Source organism: Vipera berus, assembly GCF_964194415.1.
Source record: "Vipera berus genome assembly, chromosome: 3".
Classification (NCBI taxonomy): Eukaryota; Metazoa; Chordata; class Lepidosauria; order Squamata; family Viperidae; genus Vipera; species Vipera berus.
This window is the reverse complement of record NC_138204.1, coordinates 206,523,237-206,546,302: the sequence shown is the minus strand read 5'-3', so window position 1 is coordinate 206,546,302 and position 23,066 is coordinate 206,523,237. Positions and strand designations below refer to the sequence as shown.

Sequence of the window (23,066 nt, the reverse complement as noted above, 5' to 3'; positions counted from 1 at the left end):
CCATTTTTAGGAATGCAAATTAATCTTTTATGAAGTAAATACATCTGAGCAGGAACTGTTGAATTCAGAAAGTAATAAAACATATTTCTACTTGAACTCTCATGCTCTCAGTTCTCCTACAGCCCCTGTTCTGCCTAGAGCAGTATTTCTCAACCTCAGCCATTTTAAGATGAGTGGACTTAAACACCCAGAATTCCCCAGCCAGCAATGTTGAACAGAACATTGGTGAAATCTGAAGGATCACATTGTTCACATTGAAGAAGCTTGGATAAGCAGAAAACTCCATACATGTCCATGCAAAGTGTTCCTTAGATCAGAGGTCCCCAACCTTTTGGGCACCAGGGAGCGGTTCCGTGGAGAAAGGTTTTTCCACAGATTGGAGAGTGCATGGTTTTGTGTGCTGCCTGCATCCCACGCATGGGGCCTTGCTTATCTGTGCGGACTGGTTGCTAGCATGCTGTGGCCCAGTACCGGTCCATGGACCGGGGGTTGGGGACCCCTGCCTTAGATTGAACCACATGGTTTTGTTTAGGTTGCAGTTCCATACTTTGAAAAATCCTAAAGCCAATCATAATAACTCTGAAGGAGGGTTTACTTTTGCGTCTGTGCTGTATATAATTTTGCAACATGATTTTTGATTTTGTGCTTATTTTTAATACTTGTAACTTGTTCTTTGGAAGCAGTGACATGTTACTCGGATTATTTTTGGAAGATTACACAATTTTGGCAGCAAGAAATGCAGAGTGATTTACAGGGATGCAAGAAAATTTTGTGTTGATACCCATAGAAAAGAATTAATTACACATTAACTACACTACTAGTTCAGAACTACATAATAATCTATTTTGAATTTGTCTGACCGAAATGAATAATCTTAGCCACAAGTTAGAAAGAAGAAATGATTTCTATTTGTTGTTCCCATCACTCTCTTGAACTTGTAACTCTAATTTATATTTGTTTCTGTAATCAGTGAGAAAGAATTCAACAAAGGTTAGAGTAGAGAGAGTTGTTCTAGAGAGAAAATTACCAATTAGTTTTGAACAGCAAGTCAATGAAAGTCAATGGTAAAGGATACTTTGAAATGTAGAAAAAATCAGTTAAAGGGTGTTGTACAAGTCATAAAAGGGCCAAGTTTGAAGACCCCTGTTGCAGAGTGTCCGGTCAAGGTAAAGCACCAAGAGACAACATGATGACATGTAGGATATTTGGGAGTTGGGAGAGAGACAATAATATGGACTTCTAAGATTTTATTTTAACTTTAAAACCTTGAGATGTTAATGCTGCTATCAAATACTAACAAAAACTCAACTAACAAAATATTAGAAATTATTAATTTCAAATTAAAATTGAATTTATTCTTCGTTCAACTAGCTTTGGCTATCTTGATTACTTCCATATATTTTGAACGACAGGTAATCCTCGACTTACAACAATTCATTTAGCGACTATTCAAAGTTACAACAGCATTGAAAAAAGTGACATGATGCTTTTTCACACTTATGACCATTGCAGTAGCCCCATGGTCATGTGATCAAAAGTCAGACGCTTGGCAACTGACTCATATTTATGACGGTTGCACTGTTGTGGGGTCATGTGATCATCTTTTGTGACCTTCTAATAAGTAAAGTCAATGGGGAAGCCAGATTCATTTAACAACCATGTTACTAGCTTATCAGCTGCAGTTATTCACTTAACAACTGTAGCAAGAAAGGTCATCAAATGGGGCAAAATTCACTTAACTGTCTCACTTAGCAACATAAATATTGGTCTCAATTGTGTTGTAAGTCAACCTGTACAGTCATCTGGAAACTATGTTGTGATTCAATATTGAAATCACAGGATTTCAAAATCTTGCCTCCTTCACTATTTTTACTGAAACCTAATGTTAATCTAATTTGTAAACTTGACTTGAAAAGTTCTTCCTTAGCATTCTTAATTAAAAATAAATAAATAAAGTAACTGGACTGTGGAAAGATGACTTTGCAAAATACGTTTTGTAGCATTCATTATGTCTATTTTGTTCTAGATTTCCTGGGTCAATATATCACTGAAAAATAGTTGTTAAAACAAATTATTGAACTTGGTTAACTTATTTTATAGTGACTGAGTATAGCTCAATAATTGTAAGTGTAGCTCAAATATTTTAACCTGTCAATTAATTAATCAAGAGTCTCTAATTTTACTTATGGGAGAATATGCTGAAAGTATTCTTTATCTTGGATAACAAGATGTGGTAACATTTGCAAATTGCTGATCAAAGCTGGATTATTTGAGGTCCTCGCAGTGAAAGACTTATCTTTCTTATCAGTGTATATTGCAGAATACCAGATGCTGTATTTCAGTTGTAAAACTAATTAAGCTGAATAATCTTTCAGAGAAGTGAAGCTTATTCTTTAGCATATTGATAATTAATTCAATGTGTTCTTTTACAAAACTGTATATTCTCTCTTTTAAGCAGTTATGAAATACATTTCAAAGGAATACCTTCCATTTAGAAGGCTTTCTTTTTCATATAATTGTTCACCTAATTAACATGATATTAATAATTTAGTGCACTTGAAAAAAAATGAAATCTCCATCTTAATTGTCTAAGTGTTCAGCACGATGGGCTTTTATACAGAGTGTCTTTTAATATTGTTACTTTGGCTTTTATTAACTGAATACAAAAACAAACTGAAAAATATACTATCTGGAAATTTTAAAAAGGAAACAAAACAAAACAAACAGAAATAACAAAAACAACATTTATTTGTGGATTGTTGTTGTTGTTAGTTGCGAAGTCGTGTCCGACCCATCGCGTCCCTATGGACAACGTTCCTCCAGGCCTTCCTGTCCTCTACCATCTTCTGGAGTCCATTTAAGCTCACGCCTACTGCTTCAGTGACTCCATCCAGCCACCTCATTCTCTGTCGTCCCCTTCTTCTCTTGCCCTCAATCTTTCCCAGCATGAGGCTCTTCTCCAGTGAGTCCTTCCTTCTCATTAGGTGGCAAAGTATTTGAGTTTCAACTTCAGGATCTGGCCTTCTAAAGAGCAGTCAGGGTTGATCTCCTCTAGGACTGACTGGTTTATTTATTTATTATTTATTATTGGGACTTATATGCCGCCCTATCTCCCGAAGGACTCAGGGCGGCTAACAACAGTAACATATAATAAATACAGAAGTTAAGATAAAAATTAAAATTAAAGGCCTCTGTACAATAAATTAAAATTAAAATTAAAATAAATTAAAAGTTAGAGTTAAAAAATTAAAAACATAATTAAAATCCCTGTCAGTCCAGGTCAGCCAGGTGGAAAAGGAGTGTTTTGAGGCCGCGGCGAAAGGACCGGAGATCTTGGGCCATCTGAAGCTCATGGGGGATCTGGTTCCACAGGGCTGGTGCTCCCACAGAGAAGGCCCTCCCCCAAGGTTTGATCGCCTTGCAGTCCAAGGGACTCGCAGGAGTCTTCTCCAGCACCATAGTTCAAAGGCCTCAATTCTTTGGCGCTCAGCCTTTCTTATGGTCCAACTTTCACAGCCATACATTGCAACTGGGAAGACCATAGCCTTGACTATACGCACTTTTGTTGGCAGGGTGATGTCTCTGCTTTTTAGTGTGCTGTCTAGATTTGCCATGGCTTTCCTCCCGAGGAGCAAGCGTCTTTTAATTTCTTGGCTACAGTCCCCGTCTGTGGTGATCTTGGAGCCCAGGAAAATAAAATCTGTCACTACCTCCATTTCTTCCCCATCTATTTGCCTGGATAGAAATATATACCCATCTATTCATGGATAGAAATACATAATATAGCCATGTGTATGCAAGTGACTAAAGAAGACTATTTGTAGCTCAGGGTTGAAATGAGGGGGTCCTTGCTGCTGTCTAAGCTGGGTTGTTTTCTTGTAGACGCTTCATTACCCAAACTAGGTAACATCATCAGAAGGGAGGTTTTTCAGAAAAGATTGGATAACCAGTTGTCTGAAATGGTATAGGGCAGGGGTAGGCAACCTTGGCTCTTTTATGACTTGTGGATTTCAACTCCCAAAATTCCTGAGCCAGCCATGCTGAGAGGAAAGGGAGAGGTTTCCAAGCTGAGCCATGCTGGCTCAGGAATTCTGGGAGTTGAAGTCCATGACTCATAAAAGAACCAAGGTTGCCTACCCCTGGTACAGGGTTTCACGAATGAAGGCAAATGTATGTGTCCCAGGATAATGCTGCAGGATCCAATCTGGGTCAGTCACTGGAACTAGAGATTTAGTCTTCTGAACTTTTTGACTTGTGCTGGAGCCCATCCTCAGGAAATTTCTGTCTCTCCAGAATACGTGTATACAGTTTCCTGCTTGAGTAGTGGGTTGCACTAGAACAGTGGTCCCCAACCTTTGCAGCATGGCAAGGGGGAGAGGGGAACCAGGCCATCCAAGCGTCAGGCCAGTGCATGCACACGTGCAGCTCAACTTGCACACACAGCTCAACTTGCTCAAGATGAGCTCCACACATATGTGTATATGTGCCAGCCCACTGCTCACATGGCCCGGTTGTGAATAGGTCATGGCCTGATAGTAGACCATGGCCAGGGATTGTGGACCCCTGCATTAGAGGGTCTAGGACAACTCGCTACAGTCAAATCGTGACCAACTCACCACGGGACAGTTCATCACAGCCAACTCGCCGCAGGACAACTTGCCACGGGACAAAAGTTACTTCATGTCAAAGAAATGGTAAAGTAGAATCTTAAGAAAGGATTGAAAAGGAGAGACAAAATGAAATGGGAACGTCAAAAGTTAGAATAATTTTTTTTAAAAATATTTTAAATAATGAAATGAAATTTTTGAATTGGCCTGCGGCTCAGTTTTCCCACAGCGAATTGGCTGCAGTGAGTTAGCTGTGGTGAGTTGTCCCATTCTGGCACTAGAAGACCTCCAAGATCCCATCCAACTCTTGTTATTCTGAGAAGGAGTGTGCAGGGTTCACAAGCAAAGAGGGGAAGGAGGGTGCAGTGCGTGCGAGCGAAGGGGGGAGTGAGAACGAAGGGAAGAAGGAGAGCATGTTACCTGTCAATGAAGGGGGAAGGAGGGGACAGGGACTGTGATCAAAGAGGGAAAACAGGGTATGGTGCAAGTGAAGAAAGACCTCCCGCGGGGTATGTGTGAGAATTCACTGGAGTGACTTGAAATCTTTCCTGCTGGCTTCCCCATTGTTTTTGCTTGTTGGAAGCTCGCAGGAAGGTTACAAATGGCGATCACATCAGCACGGGATGCTGCAAACAGTCATAAGTGCGAGCACGGGATACTGTAAACAGTCATAAGTGCGAGCCAAGTGCCCAAATTTGGTTCATGTGACCACAGGGGTTACTGCCACAGCCAGAACTTTGAGGAGTGATCCTATGTCCCATCATTAATCACTGTTGTCACTTTGAGCTTCACTCTTAGCTTTTTCTACAGGCTAACATTTGTAGTTGGATTGAAGGAAATGGTTCATGAATGTCTCTCAGAGACCGATAATGGCGCTTAAACAATACTTTACAGCTGGCAAAACTATTCTGCACTGCTTGTTTTGCAATGAAATACACAAATTGAAGCAGAAGTTCTTTTTTCCCTGATTTGACTTATTTTCACTCCATTTCCTTTTTCCTTCTAGGCCTTAGATCAGGACAGAACTGCACTACAAAAAGTGAAAAAATCTGTAAAAGCAATATATAATTCTGGGCAAGGTAAGCTTTATTTCTCTATATAATTATTTACTATATGTTAATAAATAATAAATACACTTGAAATAAGTTGTTTTGAACGATGAGGATTAGGAAGAATTTCAAAATATAATGGAGTGGGAAAATATGGGTTATTATTACAATATTTTGACAAGAGATGAACCGGACTAAAGAAAGTAACTTTAAACATTTTTTTAAATGCATTTTTTTTCGATTTACATCCTTTTGTTTATATTCCTAGAAATTATTGAAATGTTCATGACCTACCTTTTAAGTGTATATATACATATTTTGTCTGTGTGTGTGTGTGTGTGTGTGTGTGTATGTTGTGTATATATATGTGTGTGTGTGTGTATATAGGTAAAGGTAAAGGTTCCCCCGCACATGCGTGCTAGTCGTTTCCAACTCTAGGGACCGGTGCTCATCTCCGTTTCAAAGCCGAAGAGCCAGCGCTTGTCCGAGGACGTCTCTGTGGTCATGTGGCCGGCATGACTAGACGCCAAAGGTGCATGGAACGCTGTTACCTTCCCACCGGAGTGGTCCCTATTTTTCTACTTGCATTTTTACATGCTTTCGAACTGCTAGGTTGGCAGAAGCTGGGACGAGTAACAGGCACTCACTCTGTTACGCGGCACTCGGGATTTGACCCGCCAAACTGCCGACCATCTGATTGACAAGCTCAGCGTCCTAACCCACTGAGCCATAAAACCTTTTAAGTGTGTATATACATTGTGTGTGTGTGTGTGTGTGTGTGTGTGTACCCACCCGCTCTGCTGCCCGCCCGCCCACAGGGCCTCCTATTGCCTCCACGGCCTGCCGCAGCAGTTTTCCCAGGCGGCCCTGCAGTGCCATAGCGGCCACACCCTCTTCCTGCGCCCTGCAGCAGCATCTGCGCGTGATGGGGTGCGAGGTCAGAGTCTTGTCCCTGCTGCCCAGCTGCCATGTCCTGCTGCTCTGCGTGGGCCGCACCCAGGGGTGGCTCTCCAGGGGGGCTGCTGGTGAGGGGGCTGCGGGGGGGAGGTGGGGCTGGGGCAACGGTGTGCATGCGCACAGAGAGGGCTCTCGGTGCCGTCACTGGCACGTATGTCATAGGTTCGCCACCACTGATAGATATACTCCTAAATCTTACAAATAGTTATGGTTTTCTTTCAGTTTTTTTTTTACTTCTAAACACAATTTCGGATATATATTTAACATACTTATTAAAACTAGAAGAACCAATATTTGACGCAAGTGGCGATCACCAGAAATCATTGGAGGATGAACTTAACTCAGAGAGTAGGGAGGCCTCCTTCCATTTCCACTTGCCAGCCGATATTTATTTAAAAATATTTATACGGATGCTCTTCTTACACAACACAACTCTGGGTGGCTCACAACAACACTCAAAGGTCATAAAACACCCAAAGAAATAAAAAATATTTCAGACAACCAGGGACACTGTAGCATTCTTCAACTGCTATATCAATCGTCATGCAGGTAGTAGCTGGATGATTTTATATGCATGCACTAATGAATCTTAGTGGTGAATATTAACAGCTTTGCTAGAGCAGAATAACATCTGCTTTTAGCAGCTAAAGTGGCAATTATGCAGCGTTTACATTCATCATTAATTTTTAATCTCTCTTCCCTACGTTAAAAAAAATGCGCTTGCATTTTTTCATGTACGAAAAAGAAAAATTTGAGAGTTGACATTTTAAATACTGGAATACAGAATACTAAATAACAGAATAACAGAGTTGGAAGGTCCTTGGAGGTAACAGTAATAGTAGTAGTAGTAACAGCAAGAACAACAACAACAACAACAATAATAATGAAGTTGGTCCCTTTGCTCTTGCAAAGCTGTTCTGTTCTATCCTATCCTATCCTATCCTATCCTATCCTATCCTATCCCTCTCCTCCTCTCCTTTCCTCTCCTCTCCTCTCCTATTCTGTTCTGTCCTGTCCTATCCTATCCTATCCTATCCTAATCCTCTCCTCTCCTCTCCTCTCCTCTCCTCTCCTCTCCTATTCTGTTCTGTTCTGTTCTGTCCTACCCTACCCTACCCTACCCTACCCTACCCTACCCTATCCTATCCTATCCTATCCTATCCTATCCTATCCTATCCTATCCTATCCTATCCTATCCTATCCTATCCTATCCTATCCTATCCTATCCTATCCCTCTCCTCCTCTCCTTTCCTTTCCTTTCCTCTCCTCTCCTCTCCTCTCCTGTTCTGTTCTATCCTATCCTATCCTATCCTATCCTATCCTATCCTATCCTATCCTATCCTATCCTATCCTATCCTATCCTCCTCTCCTTTCCTCTCCTCTCCTCTCCTCTCCTCTCCTATTCTGTTCTGTTCTGTCCTACCCTACCCTACCCTACCCTACCCTATCCTATCCTATCCTACCCTACCCTACCCTACCCTACCCTACCCTATCCTATCCTATCCTATCCTATCCTATCCTATCCTATCCCCATTCCAACCTCTCCTAGGCTTCTGCCATTCCCTTGTGTTATGTTTCTGTTCAGAACCTTTAATGAAAAAGTAAGTTATATTCCTAGAAATAAATATGTTGTTGAAAGCTGTTATATTGCTTTGCATCATGGCAGCTTTAAAAAGCCAAAAGCCCAAATTAAAGCCAGATGAGGTAGAAGAAGCGGCAGGCACCAAGAGAGATTTAGGACTTTGTTGAGTTTCCAAAGAGTAAGCATGTAAATTTGTAAGAGGAAAGCATCAAAGAAACATATAAAGATAATAAAACTGCCAGTTCCCCTTCTATTTATTTATTTGTATCCCGTCTTAATTTTTTTTACAAATAATTCGATGTAGTGAATATATTGAACACATCTTCCGTCTCGTATTTTATCCACAGCCACAATCCTGTGAGGTAGGCTGGCTCAAGGCAACCCAGCTGACTTTCATGGCTAACTTGGGACTAGAACTCAACATCTCACCGTGATTGGCCCAAAGTCATCCAGATAGCTTTCATGCCTAAAGCGGGACTGGGGAGTTACCCTCTTCTGGTGATTGGCCCAAAGTCACCCATATGACTTTCACGTCTAAGGCGGGACTAGAACTCACAGTCTCCTGGTGATTGGCTCAAAGTCACCCAGCTGGCTTTCATGCCTAAGGCGAGACTAGAACTTATTCTCTTCTGGTGATTGGCCCAAAGTCATCCAGCTGGCTTTCATAGCTAAGGTGGGACTATAACTCATAGTCTCCCACTTTTTAGCTTGATGCCTTAACCACTAGACAAAGTTAGCTCTCATTTGTTTAATTTGTTTAGTGCAACTGGTCTTATTTGTTTAAGGCAAAATTTTGTAATGCCTGTTCCTAAAACCACTTCATGGCAAGATGAAACAGCAGCTTACCTAAGGCAGATAGTTGTTACCGGATTTTGGTTATGCATCTTGTTAGCCCACTCCAAAAATGTATAAGAAGAAGAACATCTTTTTTCCCACAATACAGGTAATCCTTGACTTAACAACCATGACTGCAGTTGTTAGTCATTGTAGTCCAAAATTGAGGTATCACGTGACAGAATTTGATTGTTCAGCATTTTTGGAGGTGGTTGCAGCATTTTACCCAATGGTTTTTTTTTTACTGGAAATGGAAATTAAAATGCTAGAAACCCATGAAAAACATCCAAAATCACAGTCTTGTGACTTCAGGAGACTGCAAATGGTCATACAAGTGGACCAGTTGCCCCAAAGTGTGACCACAGGGGTAGGTGTAGCAATTGTAACTTTGTTATTACATTGTAAGTGACTTTTGGAAGGTCTGTTGTAATTTCTAACTGTAACTAAGCAGCCAGTCGTAAGTCAAGGACTACTTGTATACTTGCCTTTCACAGTTATTTTCTGGCAAATGGGCAGCATGTATGTTGGTTAAATAAACAGACAGACAATTAATTTGTAATTCAGGCTTAATATCGAATTGTGAGATTGATTAAATTTTGTCTTTGAATTCTTTCTGCAGTTTCTGAAATGTAAGAATTTATATTCTGTGCAGCCTTTCTTGGTCCTTTTTTAAGCAGATTGGATATTATATCTTTCTATGACAAAATATATTGCCATAGGAATTTCTACAGTTGGGGCAATAAAATATTTCTTGTTTGGGTCCCTTTCCCCCCCCCCCAGCATCTTATCGCCGTGATGCACTTATTTAGCATTATTAATATATTCCATACTTATATTAACTATATTAAGCATCTTGTCGAGTGCAGCTTTTGTTGGACAGTCACAGAACAGAAGAGTTTTAATTAACCTTTAGTTTGTTTGCTGTGATTCATAGCCTTTATTTATGCCATGTCCTTTGTTACTCAACCACAGTCAAGGAGATCAAAACTCTTAAGTGAATAATTTGTTTCTGATTCAGTGAGGAAAACTTCTGCTTTGTTCTAGGAAACATTCTTTTCTTTTTGCTTGTTTTTCCAAGTTTCATCACTAATTCTTTTGTTGGACATTGCTGTTTTTCTTTCTCTCTTTAATTAACATGCTATTAAAGCATGGTGATTCTTTAATTGATATGCTATTAAAGCATGTCCTGACAATTGAACCAGGGAGCGGTCTTTAGTGTATGCATATTCAGGCACAGGTAGTCCTTGACTTATGACCACCACGGAGCCCAAAATTTCTGTTGCTAAGCCAGACATTTGTTAAGTGAGTTTTGCCCTATTTTCTGACTTTTCTTACCACTGTTGTTAAGTGAATCACTGCAGTTGTTAACTTAGTAACACGGTTGTTAAGTGAATCTGGTTTCCCCATTGACTTTGCTTGTCAGAAGGTCATAAAAGGGGGATCACATGACCCCAGGACACTGCAACCATCATAAATATGAATCAGTTCAAATTTTCATGACATGACGATGGGGATTTTTGCAACGGCCGTAAGTGTGAAAAGCAGTCATAAGTCCCTTTTTTCCAGTGGCGTTGTAACTTCCAGTGGTCACTAAATGAACCGTTAGAAGTTGAGGACTACCTTTATGTACTACCACAAGACGTTCCTGGAATGATGATGTGATGTTGCTGCTGAATTTTTATTTCCAGGTCATTCTTCAAATTCTTTTTTTATAGTCTCAACTTCAACTCTTTGTAAGAGAGCAAAACATTGTTAGGATTATTTCTCCCTAAAAGTCCAATATTGGTCCTGCAATTAGCATTATTAGCATTAGGGCCTCCCAAACCATGTATCTTTGGTTTAGGGTTAATACTTCGGTATCTGCTCATGTGATGTTTAAGGTCTTTAAGACCTCTACAAACGTTCTTTGCCATGTATTTCAAGGGCATCCTCTTGGTCATTTCACATTGGGGAAGAATCCATTTCATTGCCATCTCCATATGGAGTATATAACTTGCAAGTTGAAGCCAGCTGCGTGCGACTAGGTTATGTAATTTGCAGGAGAAACTCTTTTGGAGCATTTCTTCGTTATTAACATGATCCAAATAGCAAATCTTTAGGATTCGATGAAGGCATCTTTGTTGGAAGACGTTGAGGAAACTTCACTTCCCATTCAAGAAACTTCTTCAGCTCTGACTGGATGAATGGAAGGATTTATGTTCCTTGCAGTCAGCTGGTCATTTGCATTCTTTTAGAGCAGACATGTCAAACACAAGGCCCGGGGGCCAGATCCGGCCCGCTAAGTGGTTTCATGCGGCCCGCGAAGCCATCCTGGAAACAGTGAGGGAATGGCCCCCACTGCCTTGGCCCTGGCCCAGAGACCCTCCTCCTGCCAGAGACCCTCAGATCTGTCCCACTCCTGCCCGGGCCCCCATAGGCACCCTTGATGTGAACAATGTAGAGCTGGCCATGCCCACCCAGTAGGCCATACGCACTCTAGCCACGCCCACCCAGTAGGCCACACCCACCCAGGCCACACCCACCCGGCCCCCTAAGGGCAACTGCAATGCTCTTGCGGCCCTCAATGAAATTGAGTTTGACACCCCTGTTTTAGAGAGTTTTTGAAGTCCCTGGAGACTTATCTGTGTCTTCAAGGTCACCTGAGTGGTGCAAATGGGTGTGGAGCCTTCTTGGAATTGCTGAAAGGACTGTGGTTGTAGACTGGAGATTGATGATGTCACATCCCTCCCCCTCTGTTGAGAGAGGGCTCTTGTTAATAGTTAGAGTCTCTTGTTAATACTTGCTGATGCCGTCCAACTGAAAATAACTAAATGAAATAACATAGCTTTAATTTCCTGGACCACTCGGAGGCTTCAGCTGGTGCAGAATGCAGCCGCGCGAGTTGTGATGGGGGCTTCCCGATACTCCCATGTAACACCTCTGCTCCGCGAGCTGCATTGGCTTCCGGTTGCCCTCCGGGTGAGATTCAAGGTGCTGGTGATGACCTATAAAGCCCTAAATGGTGTGGGTCCGGGATATCTAAGGGAACACCTGCTGCCGGCATCAAGTTCCCTTCGTCCTGTGCGCTCCCACAGGGAGGGCCTACTCAGGGTGCTGCCGGCAAAAGACTGCCGGCAGGTAACACCCAGGGGGAGGGCCTTCTCTGTGGGTGCGCCTGCCCTTTGGAACCAGTTACCCGTAGAGCTCAGGACTGCCCCTGATCTTCATTTGTTCCGCCGGGACCTGAAGACCTGGCTCTTTGAGCTTTCCGGCCAGGACTGAGAATTTTAATTTTAACTTATTGTAATTGGGTTTTAATTGGAGCTATAGGCGTTTTATATTTTACTCAAGGATAATTTAATTATTTTAATTGTTATTAACTTTTTGTATTTGTAGCGTTATTTTAATTACCTTGTGAACCGCCCTGAGTCCCATGGGAGAAGGGCGGTATATAAGTTCAATAAATAAAAAATAATAAAATAAATATCTTTGAAATGAAGAAATGACCAATTTTAGCATTGTTCTTCTAGAAAAAAAATATTTATTTTACTTCTTTCTGCTGTTATTTTGTCTTCTCGCAAAGTGGAATTAACTAAACATTTTTCTCTTTTAGAACACGTCCAAAATGAAGAAAGCTATGCACAAGTGCTAGATAAATTTGGAAGTAATTTCTTAAGTAGAGATAACCCAGACCTGGGCACTGCTTTTGTAAAATTTTCCATGCTGACTAAGGAATTGTCAACACTGCTTAAAAATCTGGTAAGATGCTTCTAATCCTTTTGTCCTTCAATATATTTACAATTATTATTATATAAGGACTGTTATATAAGTTATATAAAATGTAGGTTATATTGTTACATAAGTATTGATTGTAATAAACAACTGAACCCTTTACATTTCTGGAGGGAGCATTGTAGTGTAAATCCAGCTCTATGCAGCTATGGAAAAAATGTTTTTTTTTTTATTAAAAAGTTTTAACATACAATTTTTCCCTTAAAAAATCCCCCCTCCCCCCCTTCCTCTCCCCCCTCCCCCCCTCCCCCCCCCCCCGACTTCCCATGTTACATTTATTGAGTACTAACGCAATGTTTTTAAGCACTTGGTCCAGCTGTGTGAATGACTGAAGCTATTCAGTCTACACAATCATTTGTAATAGCATTTGCCCTAAATCTGGATTTTAAAACTAATTTTCTTGTCTGCTTTTTGTACTGGATATTTCTGGAGAAACGGTTGAAATGCTGTTGAAATAATTTTAAGTGAATGTGTATTTTTTCTCTCCTTCAATCTCCTCCTGTTCAGTACATTTAATAAATCTGTTCAGTATTAAAATAATAACTTTTCCATTCCTCAGAACACAAAACTGTAAAGCTATAAAATATTGTATTTATTGTCTAAATGTATAGGAATTATTACTTCAAGGTACAAATACATGCCGTTCAATTAAGCTTATTTTGAGGGATACAATAGGAATAACAATAACACTTAGACTTATATACCACTTCACAATGCTTTACAACCCTGTCTAAGCGGTTTACAGAGTCAGAATATTATCCCTAACGATCTGGGTCCTCATTTTACCCACCTCGGAAGGATGGAAGGTTGAGTCAACCTTGAGTAGGTCAGGATCGAACTCCAGGCTGTGGGCAGACTCATCTTGCAATACTGTATTCCAGGGGTATCAAACTGCCGGCCCATGGGCCGGACACATCATCTGGAAGCCGCGTCCACTCCATTGCCGGCAAAGGCAAAAAAAGGCTCCGATACATTGCATGACGTCACGAGTTTGACACGTCTGCTATATTCTAACCACTGCACCATACAAACAATAGAATGAATGTAATATCTCATCCAACATGTGATCATAATTTGCCCTCCTTCTCTTTCTCTTCCCTTCTTTCACGTTCTCTTCTTTAATTCTCCCTTGTAATTCTAGTTTGGAAAGTTAGTGTGTTGGATGTGCTGGCGACCTGTGGCTGCCACAAAATGGGAAGTAATTTTAAGAGGTGACTAAGATTCAGTATGGAAGCATACAGTGGAAATCCTGTTCCTGTAAATGAATTGTATTTAATTTTGGGTGTTCCTTCAGGTCAAAGTAGACATTGGAGATTTCCTGGACAAGTTTATTGCAGTTTTCATACCAATATTTTTAGGAAGTGGTGTCCCCCTTTCTTCCTAGGGCTTAGAAAGAATAAGTGGCCCAAATTCACCCAGTTGACTTTGTGTTTCAGGTGGGACTGGTACTTATAGCCTAATTTCTGTAACCACTACACCAAACTGGCTCTCCTTCCTTCTCTAATACCATGTGAAGCAAATATGTAGTATTTGTTATATTCTAAATGCTACATTTGCATTTGTTCCATTGGTATAAAGTGGGGGTCACCAAACATGGCAGCTTTAAGACTTGTGGACTTCAGCTCCCAGAATTCCCCAGCCAGCATGAAGAATTCTGGGAGTTGAAGTCCACAAATCTGAAAGTGGGCCAAGTTTGGAGAGCCTGATGCAAGGGAAATTCTAAGCAGTTGCTTCTGTGGGGTCCTTGGTGCTCTCTGACCTTGCAGATACTTCATTACTCACCAGGGTAACATCATCAGTGCTATTGAGTGTGGGGTTTGCTACCTGTTAATATACAGTAGCTTGGTCTACAAATGTTGGTGGGGGGTATGCCTTTTTTTTGTTAGTTGCTTGATTAGGGTTGTTTTCTCCTTGACTGGTTGTCTGATGTTAATCCCTGCATATCTAGGTATTGGTTACAGAAAAAGATGTGTTCTGATCTTTTTAGTTCTTTCTTCAGCTTTCTTATTGCCTCTTTCAAATGCTGGGTAAATGTAGTTTATCTCTATGGGTCTGTAGATTGCTGTTTTTTCTGAATGAAAAGCTTCCAGGAAGGCTCTAGCAGTTTTGAATTTGGCTTAGTCTAAGACAGGGGTAGGGAATGTTGGCTCTTTTATGACTCATGGACTTCAACTCCCAGAATTCCTGAGCCAGCCATGCTGAGGGGAAAAGGAGAGGTTTCCAAGCTGAGCCATGCTGGCTCAGGAATTCTGGGAGTTGAAGTCCACAAGTCATAAAAGAGCCAAGGTTGCCTACCCCTGGTCTAGGATGTCACAGCTTCCTAGTTGAAGCTATTGTTGAGTCTCTCCAAAGTTGTTTTTGGAAAATAACCTCAGTTATTCTGTCAAATCCATCAGCAACAACTTCCAAAGAGGGTCAATCTGGCAAAAGCAGCATTGCACCCTGTAACGCAAGCGCCACTCATTCCTAATGGAATATCTGGATGACAAGGGGAAGAGATATTGCCTAGGAAACAATCAGATAAGGCAGGCAGGAGCCCAGAGTAGCTTAACACTCAGAGTTTGAAATCAAGGAAAGTCCTTTCCTAATGTGTCATGCAATTAAAGACGGCAGCAGGAAGCTTGTACCTTTCAGACTTGCAAGATTCTTTTAACGTAGCCTTACGGTAAAGTAGAATTAATTTCATTTAGTTGTGTTTCCTGTCTGGTTTACCTGGGAGGGGTGACACCCATTTTTTATGAGTGTTTTGATGTTGCACATACATCCAGAAGAGGTAGGCTTTTGCTGTTTTGAAGAAAGCAGCAGGAGCCTGGGACATCCATGGCTATCAGATAAAGAATACTTCCTCAGGGCTCTTCACGTCAAAATGACAGCATCTTGCATGAACCTTTGCTAGTCAGTACATAGCAGCTTTGAGTTCATGTAATATGAATGTATAAATCTTGAGCGGCCATATTTAGTATCAACGTTTCTGCTCTTCCATTGGTTCCTCTCTGGTACTCCAGAGCAATACAGGTAGTCCTCAACTATTTGTTTAGTGAATGTTCAAAGGTACAAATGCGCAGAAAAAAGTAAGTTGCCAGTGACCGTCACAGCATCCTCAGGGTCATGTGATCAAAATTTGGGCGCTTGGCAACTGGTAGGTGTTTACAAGAGTTACAGTGTCCTGGGGTCCTGTGATTGCCCTTTGCGACTTTCACAGTCAGCTTCTGACAAACAAAGTTATGGTTTGATTCCAAATAGAGCTGGAAGGGACCTTGGAGGTCTTCTAGTCCAACCCCCTTCACAAGCAGGATACTCTATACATTCCAGACAAGTGGCTGTCCAGTCTCTTCTTAAAAACCTCCAATGATGAAGCACCCACAACCTCTGAAGGCGAGCCAGTCCCCTGGTTAATTGTTCTCACTGTTAGGAAGTTTCTCCTTAATTCTAGGACAGGCATGTCAAACTCATGACGTCACGCAACGTATCGGAACTTTTTCCCATTGCCGAAAATGGGATGGGCGCGGTTTCTCCGTGACGCTCCGGCCCGCGGGCCAGCAGTTTGACACCCCTGTTCTAGGATGCTTCTCTCCTTGATTACTTTTCATCCACTGTTTCTTATCTTGCCTTCTGGTGCTTTGGAAAATAAGTTGACTCCCTTCTTTGTGGAAGCCCCTCAAATCCTGGGATATTGCTACCATGTCACCCCTAGTCCTTCTTTTCTCTAGACTAGCCTGTAATGTATTGGGATTTTACTTGAACTATTTCACGTGTCTGTTTGAATGCTGCTTAAGGTTGCTCAATTGGTATGTCTGTGTTACGGTTACTGACTAAGCCAGACTTGTTGTCTCCAAGAAGATCATTGGATGATTTGGGGTGGGAATGGGTTCCTTTAAACCTATTGGCCGCCGCCTAGTGGCCAACCATATAAGTAGCTGCGCAGAAGCCTCTGTTTCAGTTCTGTTCCTGTTTGCCTCAATAAAGCAATGTTCCTGTTTGCAACCTCTCGTCTCGCTTATTGCCAGTAAAGAACTCACTACACAACATAGCCATACCCAAATCCTGCAACCGTTCTTCCTATGTTTTAGTCTCCAGGCCTTTAATCATCTTAGTTGCTCTTCTTTGTACTTTTTCCAAAGCCTCAACTTATTTTTTCTAATGTGGTAACCAAAACTGGATTGTAGTATTCCGGTGTGGGGTTAGTAAGGTTTTATAAAGCAGCTCTAATACCGTACTTCACACGATTTTGATTCCATGCCTCGGTTTATACAACCAAGGATTGTATGAGCTTTTTGGTTTTGCTCATCATGCATTGGCTTCAACATCTTGTGATCTTTTGGATTAATAGTTTTTAATAAAACGAACGACAAATCTGCACATGGTTGAGAGGTGCAGAAACATTTGAAGCTGATTTTCAGGGATCAGATTTCATACATGTAAACTTCTTACCCCAGTGTTTTTCCGGCCCTGGGAAACTTGAAGATTTACAGACCTCAACTCTCAGCATGCTGGCTGGGGAATTCTGGGAGTTGAAGTTCACACATCTCCAAGTTACCCAAGTGGAAAAAACGCTGAACTAAATCCTACAAGCTTGCCCACTGACTTTGCCTTCATTCGTAAATCCTACAAGTTTTTCTTTCCTTTTTTATGGGACCCTACTGGTCCTGGTTTTTTCCCCTTGTATCTCCAAATGCATTGGCTTGCCCTAGCGCCTTGAAAAGGCTTCACAATTTGACTCAAATCTTAACATTCAAATTACTTTACTTTTTTCCTTTCTTTATAAAAGTAAAAAAAAGCCTCAGGAGCCCACTCGACGAAGCCTCATCAAATGGCTTATCTGATTGATGGTTGTTGCCAGGGGTGGGGATTATTGTTCTTACTGTTTGCCTATTGGGTTTTTATTTTTGCAAGCCCCCAGAGTCACGGAGAGTGAGTGGGCGGCCGTATAAACCCTCTTAAATAAATAAATAAGTTTCTCAACAGAAGAACAGTTTGCCTGTTCTTCAAGGTAGCCTCCCCAGTTCTGTTTTAGTTTTGAAAACTAAATGAAAAACGAAACGGAGAACTTCTTCCCCCTTCCAAAAAAAAAAAAAGCTGTGAAGTTCAAAAGGCTCCCAGCTGCTTTAAAGAAGTAAAATCTTTGGAAAGCCCATGGATGATCTTCAGCGGTGGTTAAACTGTGTTGGCTGAATATTGTTCCGCAGTGCTTGAAACGGTTTACTCTTTTATCTAAAAACACCTCCTTGAAATCCTTTTTTTCTTGGTGTTAGCTTTGTTAACTAGGATAAAACCTGTGCTGTGCAAAGTTTGGTCTACTGCCAATATGCACGAATAAGTTAAATTTCGGCTCTGGAGTGCAAATGCCTCCTAGAAACGAGACAAAAAAATGAGGTTGATTCGGTACTCGGTACTGACGACCGTAATTGAGCTCAAAATTTCTGGTGCTAAGGAAGACAGTTGTTCGGTAGGTTTTGGCCTATTTAACGACCTTTCTTGTGGTTAAATGAATCGCTGCAGTTGTTAACGTTAGTAACAAGGTTGTTAAGTAAATCTAGCCTCCCCATCGACTTTGATTGTCAGAATGTCACAAAAGGGGATCACTCAGGACACTGCAACCGTCATAAATAAGAGTCGGTTGCCAAGTGTCTGAATTTTGATCACGTGACCATGGGGATGCTGCAAGAGTCGTAAGTCTGAAAAATGGTCACTAGTCAATTTTTTTCAGTGCTGTTTTGACTTTGAACAGTCACTAAATGAATGGTTGTGAGTTGAGGGCCACTAGTAGTCCATTTTAAATTCACTGTTTTTAAAATACTGAATAATATTGCTTTTTCTTCCTAGCTGCAAGGGTTGAGCCATAATGTTATCTTCACCTTGGATTCCCTGTTGAAAGGAGATTTGAAAGGAATTAAAGGGGTAAGCCTTGACATTTAATATGGGCTTTAATAATAGGGTGGTGGCTTCTCTGGTTTTGCTGTTACCTATCAATGTAACAGGGACGCGGTGGCTCAGTGGGTTAGGACGCTGAGCTTGTCGATCAGAAGGTCGGCAGTTTGGTAGGTCGAATCCTGAGTGCCTTGTAGCAGAGTGAGCGCCTGTTACTCGTCCCAGCTTCTGCCAACCTAGCAGTTCGAAAGCACGTAAAAATGCAAGTAGAAAAATAGGGACCACTACTGTGGGAAGGTAACAGCGTTCCGTGAGCCTTTGGCATCTAGTCATGCCGGCCACATGACCACGGAGACGTCCTCGGACAAACGCTGGCTCTTCGACTTTGAAACGGAGATGAGCACCAGCCCCTAGAGTCGGAAACGACTAGCACGCATGTGCAGGGGAACCTTTACCTTTACCTATCAATGTAGTGGGGATAGTATCACGTTTGCATGAACAACTGACAACCTCTGCTTACAACTGCATACTTATCTTTCCCATCAATCCTTTTTTAAAAAAAAAATAAACTTGAGATATACGAGCTGTTAAGATTCGGGGTGGGGGGGAAATACTTAAAGCTTTTAAGTCATTGTATAAGCGTGGAACGATACCTTAAGTGTACACATATAAAGATAGCACTGCCATAAACTTATTTCAAGTTACTTTTCTCTTCCCTAAGGATCTCAAAAAACCTTTTGATAAAGCCTGGAAGGATTATGAGACCAAATTGTAAGTATGGTTAACTTTGCTGAACAACCAGTTGTGCTTAAAGTCAAGACGTTTATTGTACACGGCCCAGAGTCCCTCTTTGAGCGGGATGGGCAGGACGGAAATGTGAAAAATAAAATAAAATAACCTCCTGTCTTTCTATACAGGTAGTCCTCAACTTACAACCACAATTGAGCCCGAAATTTATGTTGCTAAGTGAGACATTTAATGAGTTTTGCCACAGTTGTTAAGATAAGATAACCTTTATTGTTATTTTTTTTTACATTGAACACATTAAAAATGAAATCTGTTGCCTATTCTCAAAAGAAAGCATATATCTACCCATACACATACATAACACACATATACATATGCTACAGTAGTGGCCCAAAATTTGGAAACCTTTTGGGAAAAGTGTACAGTAGAAATGCCAGCTTTGGTTAAGTTTCCACAATTTTTTCTTCTAATTTCTTTATAACTGTAGCCTTGTTCACTTAATAATACTAATTTACATCGCTTTCTGGGCAACCAGTCAACTCTTTGCACCATTACTTTAATTTTATTACGTTTTACAAGCTCACTAAATGAAAGAACACACACACAAAAAAAACCAACCCACTTGATAGCGATCACACAACACACTGACAAATGTCCTCCTCTCAGCTTCAATACACGACATCAATACCTGAACCCTACTGTGCTCTGATTGGCTCATTGCCAAAACAAGATGACACCTGATTGGCTCTCTAAACACTCATGCACATTGGCTACAATCAGATGAAGGAAAGCTACCTGATATCAACCGAAGCAAGTTGTGCTTTCTTTTTCTGAGTATTTGGCTATACCTTTTCAGAGAATACAGTGCAGATAATTGAACAAGTGTTGTTGCATTACATTCCTGATTAAATGATCTTTCCATTGATATATAATTTTATGGTACTACGCCAAAAAAGTGATGTTATTAGCCTTCAAACCTCAAAAATACACTTTTCCCAAAAGGTTTCCACAAATTTGGCCACCACTGTATATACATATCTGTCTGTCTGTTTTTCTGTCTGTCTGTCTGTCTATCTATCTATATCTATCTATCTATCTATCTATCTATCTATCTATCTATCTATCTATCTACATCATTATCTATCTATCATTATCTATCTATCTATCTATCTATCTATCTATCTATCATCTCTAGCTATCTATTTATCTCATAGCTATCATCTATCTATCTATCTATTTATCTCTAGCTACCATCTATTTCACTCTAGCTATCCGCTCTCTCTCTCTCTATATATATATATATATATTTATATTTATATTTATATTTATATTTATATTTATATAAAGGTAAAGGTTCCCCCGCACATGCGTGCTAGTCGTTTCCAACTCTAGGGGCCAGTGCTCATCTCCGTTTCAAAGCCGAAGAGCCAGCGCTTGTCCGAGGACGTCTCCGTGTTCATGTGGCCGGCATGACTAGACGCCGAAGGTGCACGGAACGCTGTTACCTTCCCACCGTAGTGGTCCCTATTTTTCTACTTGCATTTTTTACGTGCTTTCGAACTGCTAGGTTGGCAGAAGCTGGGACGAGTAACAGGCGCTCACTCTGTTACGCGGCACTCGGGATTCAACCCGCCAAACTGCCAACCTTCTGATCGACAAGCTCAGCGTCCTAACCCACTGAGCCACCGCATCCCTTATATCTATATCTCCACCTATACATACACCCACATATACATATATACACACACTCCATTTTGAATACATAATAGAAGGAGGAAGCTTGAGAGTTCACAAGGTTAATACAATATGGAACAATACTGTGACTGAATCTGGATGCTCTGCTTCGGATACCACAGAGCCCCCCTCCTGTAGGAGGAAGTAGGAAGGTTGGAGGGAAAGAGGAGGAGAAGTGGGGAGAAACGGGAGGGGAGTGGTGAGGGAAAGAGGAGAGGAGAGGAAGAAGAGGGAAGTAGGAAAAAAAGGAGAAAGGGAGAAAGAAAGTAGAGAAGAAGGAAGAGAGAGAAGGAGGGTGGATACAGTGAAACGGGAAATGGACGAGCAGCACCCAAACCTATGTGTATTTATGTATGGCGATATATTTGTTGACGTTTGTGGAAGAAATGGGAAAATAAAATTGAATATATAAAATAAAATAATAAAATAAATAAAATAAAATAAAATAAAATAAAATAAAATAAAATAAATAAAATAAAATAAAATAAAATAATAAAATAAAATAAAATAATAAAATAAAATAAAATAAAATAAAACAGAGCCCCCTCCTCCTAGAAGGTAACAGGGAAAACAGGTCGTGAAGAGGATGCATAGTGTCCCAGACAATCTTGCGGACCCTGCTGAAGCAACGCTTGAGTAAAGGATTTCAATTGTTAAGTTAGTAACACAGTTGTTAATGAATCTGGTTTACCCATTGACTTTGCTTCTCAGAAAGCGGATCACATGATCCCGGGACATTGCAACCATCATAAATAGGGGTCAGTTGCCAAGCATCTGAATTTTGATCACATGACCCTGGGGAAGCTGCCGCGGTCGTCAGTGTGAAAAATGGTCACGAGTCACTTTTTCCAGGGATGTCGTAATTTTCAACGGTCGCTAAATAAACGGTTGTAAGTTGAGGACTACCTGTACTTGAACTCATTTCACATGTCTATCACTTCATGGTTCATCGTGTCAAAAATAAATGTATAACTCAGCCCCACTTAGGAATTTGTAGCAGTGCATCCTACTGTTTGTTGCCCACGGCTGGGGGAACCCCAGACCTGAATCACGTTGCAGTTTTTAAAAGTAATAAGTAAATAAGGATTCAAAACATATTGCAGTTCTTTTTTGGAACAGGATTGCTTCCAAAGTTAATTTCCTTAAAATGAAGCGTAAGTTGGAAAAACCTCCAATGCCAAGGTGGTATATAACTCGAATCGTTCTTGACATGCTCATGTTGGATTTCTAAAATAGAGTCCTCCTCTTGGTTTTTAGCACTTAACAGATAGCTTTTAAGGTGGAGAGCTATTTTAGTTTTGGATTTATTGTTTGACAAAGTCTGATAAAATGGAAAACATGAGAAATGTCGTTGTTTCTATATCCTAGATACTCAGTGGGTGGTTTCTTGGGATTGACAACATTTGACAGGTTTCCTAAATGCTTTTTGGTGGGTCTGTTTTACAATTTGACAGCACGAAAATTGAAAAGGAAAAAAGGGAACACGCCAAACAACATGGGATGATACGAACAGAGATTACTGGAGCTGAGATAGCAGAAGAAATGGAGAAAGAGAGAAGGCTGTTTCAACTCCAGATGTGTGAAGTAGGTCACGTTTTAAAATTTAAATGATTAAACATTAATAAAGGAGAACATTTGTAGGTCAGAGTTGACATGAGGGGTCCTTGGTGCCCTCTGAGCTTGCTTGTTTTCTTGCAGACGTTTCATTACCCAAACTAGGTAATATGATCAGTGCTAGCATTGGGTAATGAAACGTCTGCAAGAAAACAAGCAAGCTCAGAGGGCGCCAAGGACACCTCATGATTAAACATTCTATAAACCTATTTATCCTGGCCACAATGTATAACACAACTTGAAACCTGTGTTCTTGGTGCTGTATAAACTTGGTTGATTGCCTACAGACATTTCATACAGACA

General features: G+C 40.9%; 1 protein-coding gene across 3 annotated transcripts in view; it reads left to right on the top strand.

Annotated features, from left to right (window-relative positions):
* ASAP1 (ArfGAP with SH3 domain, ankyrin repeat and PH domain 1) overlaps positions 1-23,066 on the top strand; it is a 107,198-nt gene that overhangs the window by 20,053 nt on the left and 64,079 nt on the right. For all 3 annotated transcript variants that reach the window (XM_081323303.1, XM_081323302.1, XM_081323301.1), the window contains exons 3-7: positions 5,614-5,686; positions 12,622-12,767; positions 18,624-18,698; positions 19,390-19,439; positions 22,604-22,733. In XM_081323303.1, the coding sequence (XP_081179429.1) occupies positions 5,614-5,686; positions 12,622-12,767; positions 18,624-18,698; positions 19,390-19,439; positions 22,604-22,733 (474 nt within the window). The remainder of the gene's footprint in view (positions 1-5,613; positions 5,687-12,621; positions 12,768-18,623; positions 18,699-19,389; positions 19,440-22,603; positions 22,734-23,066) is intronic.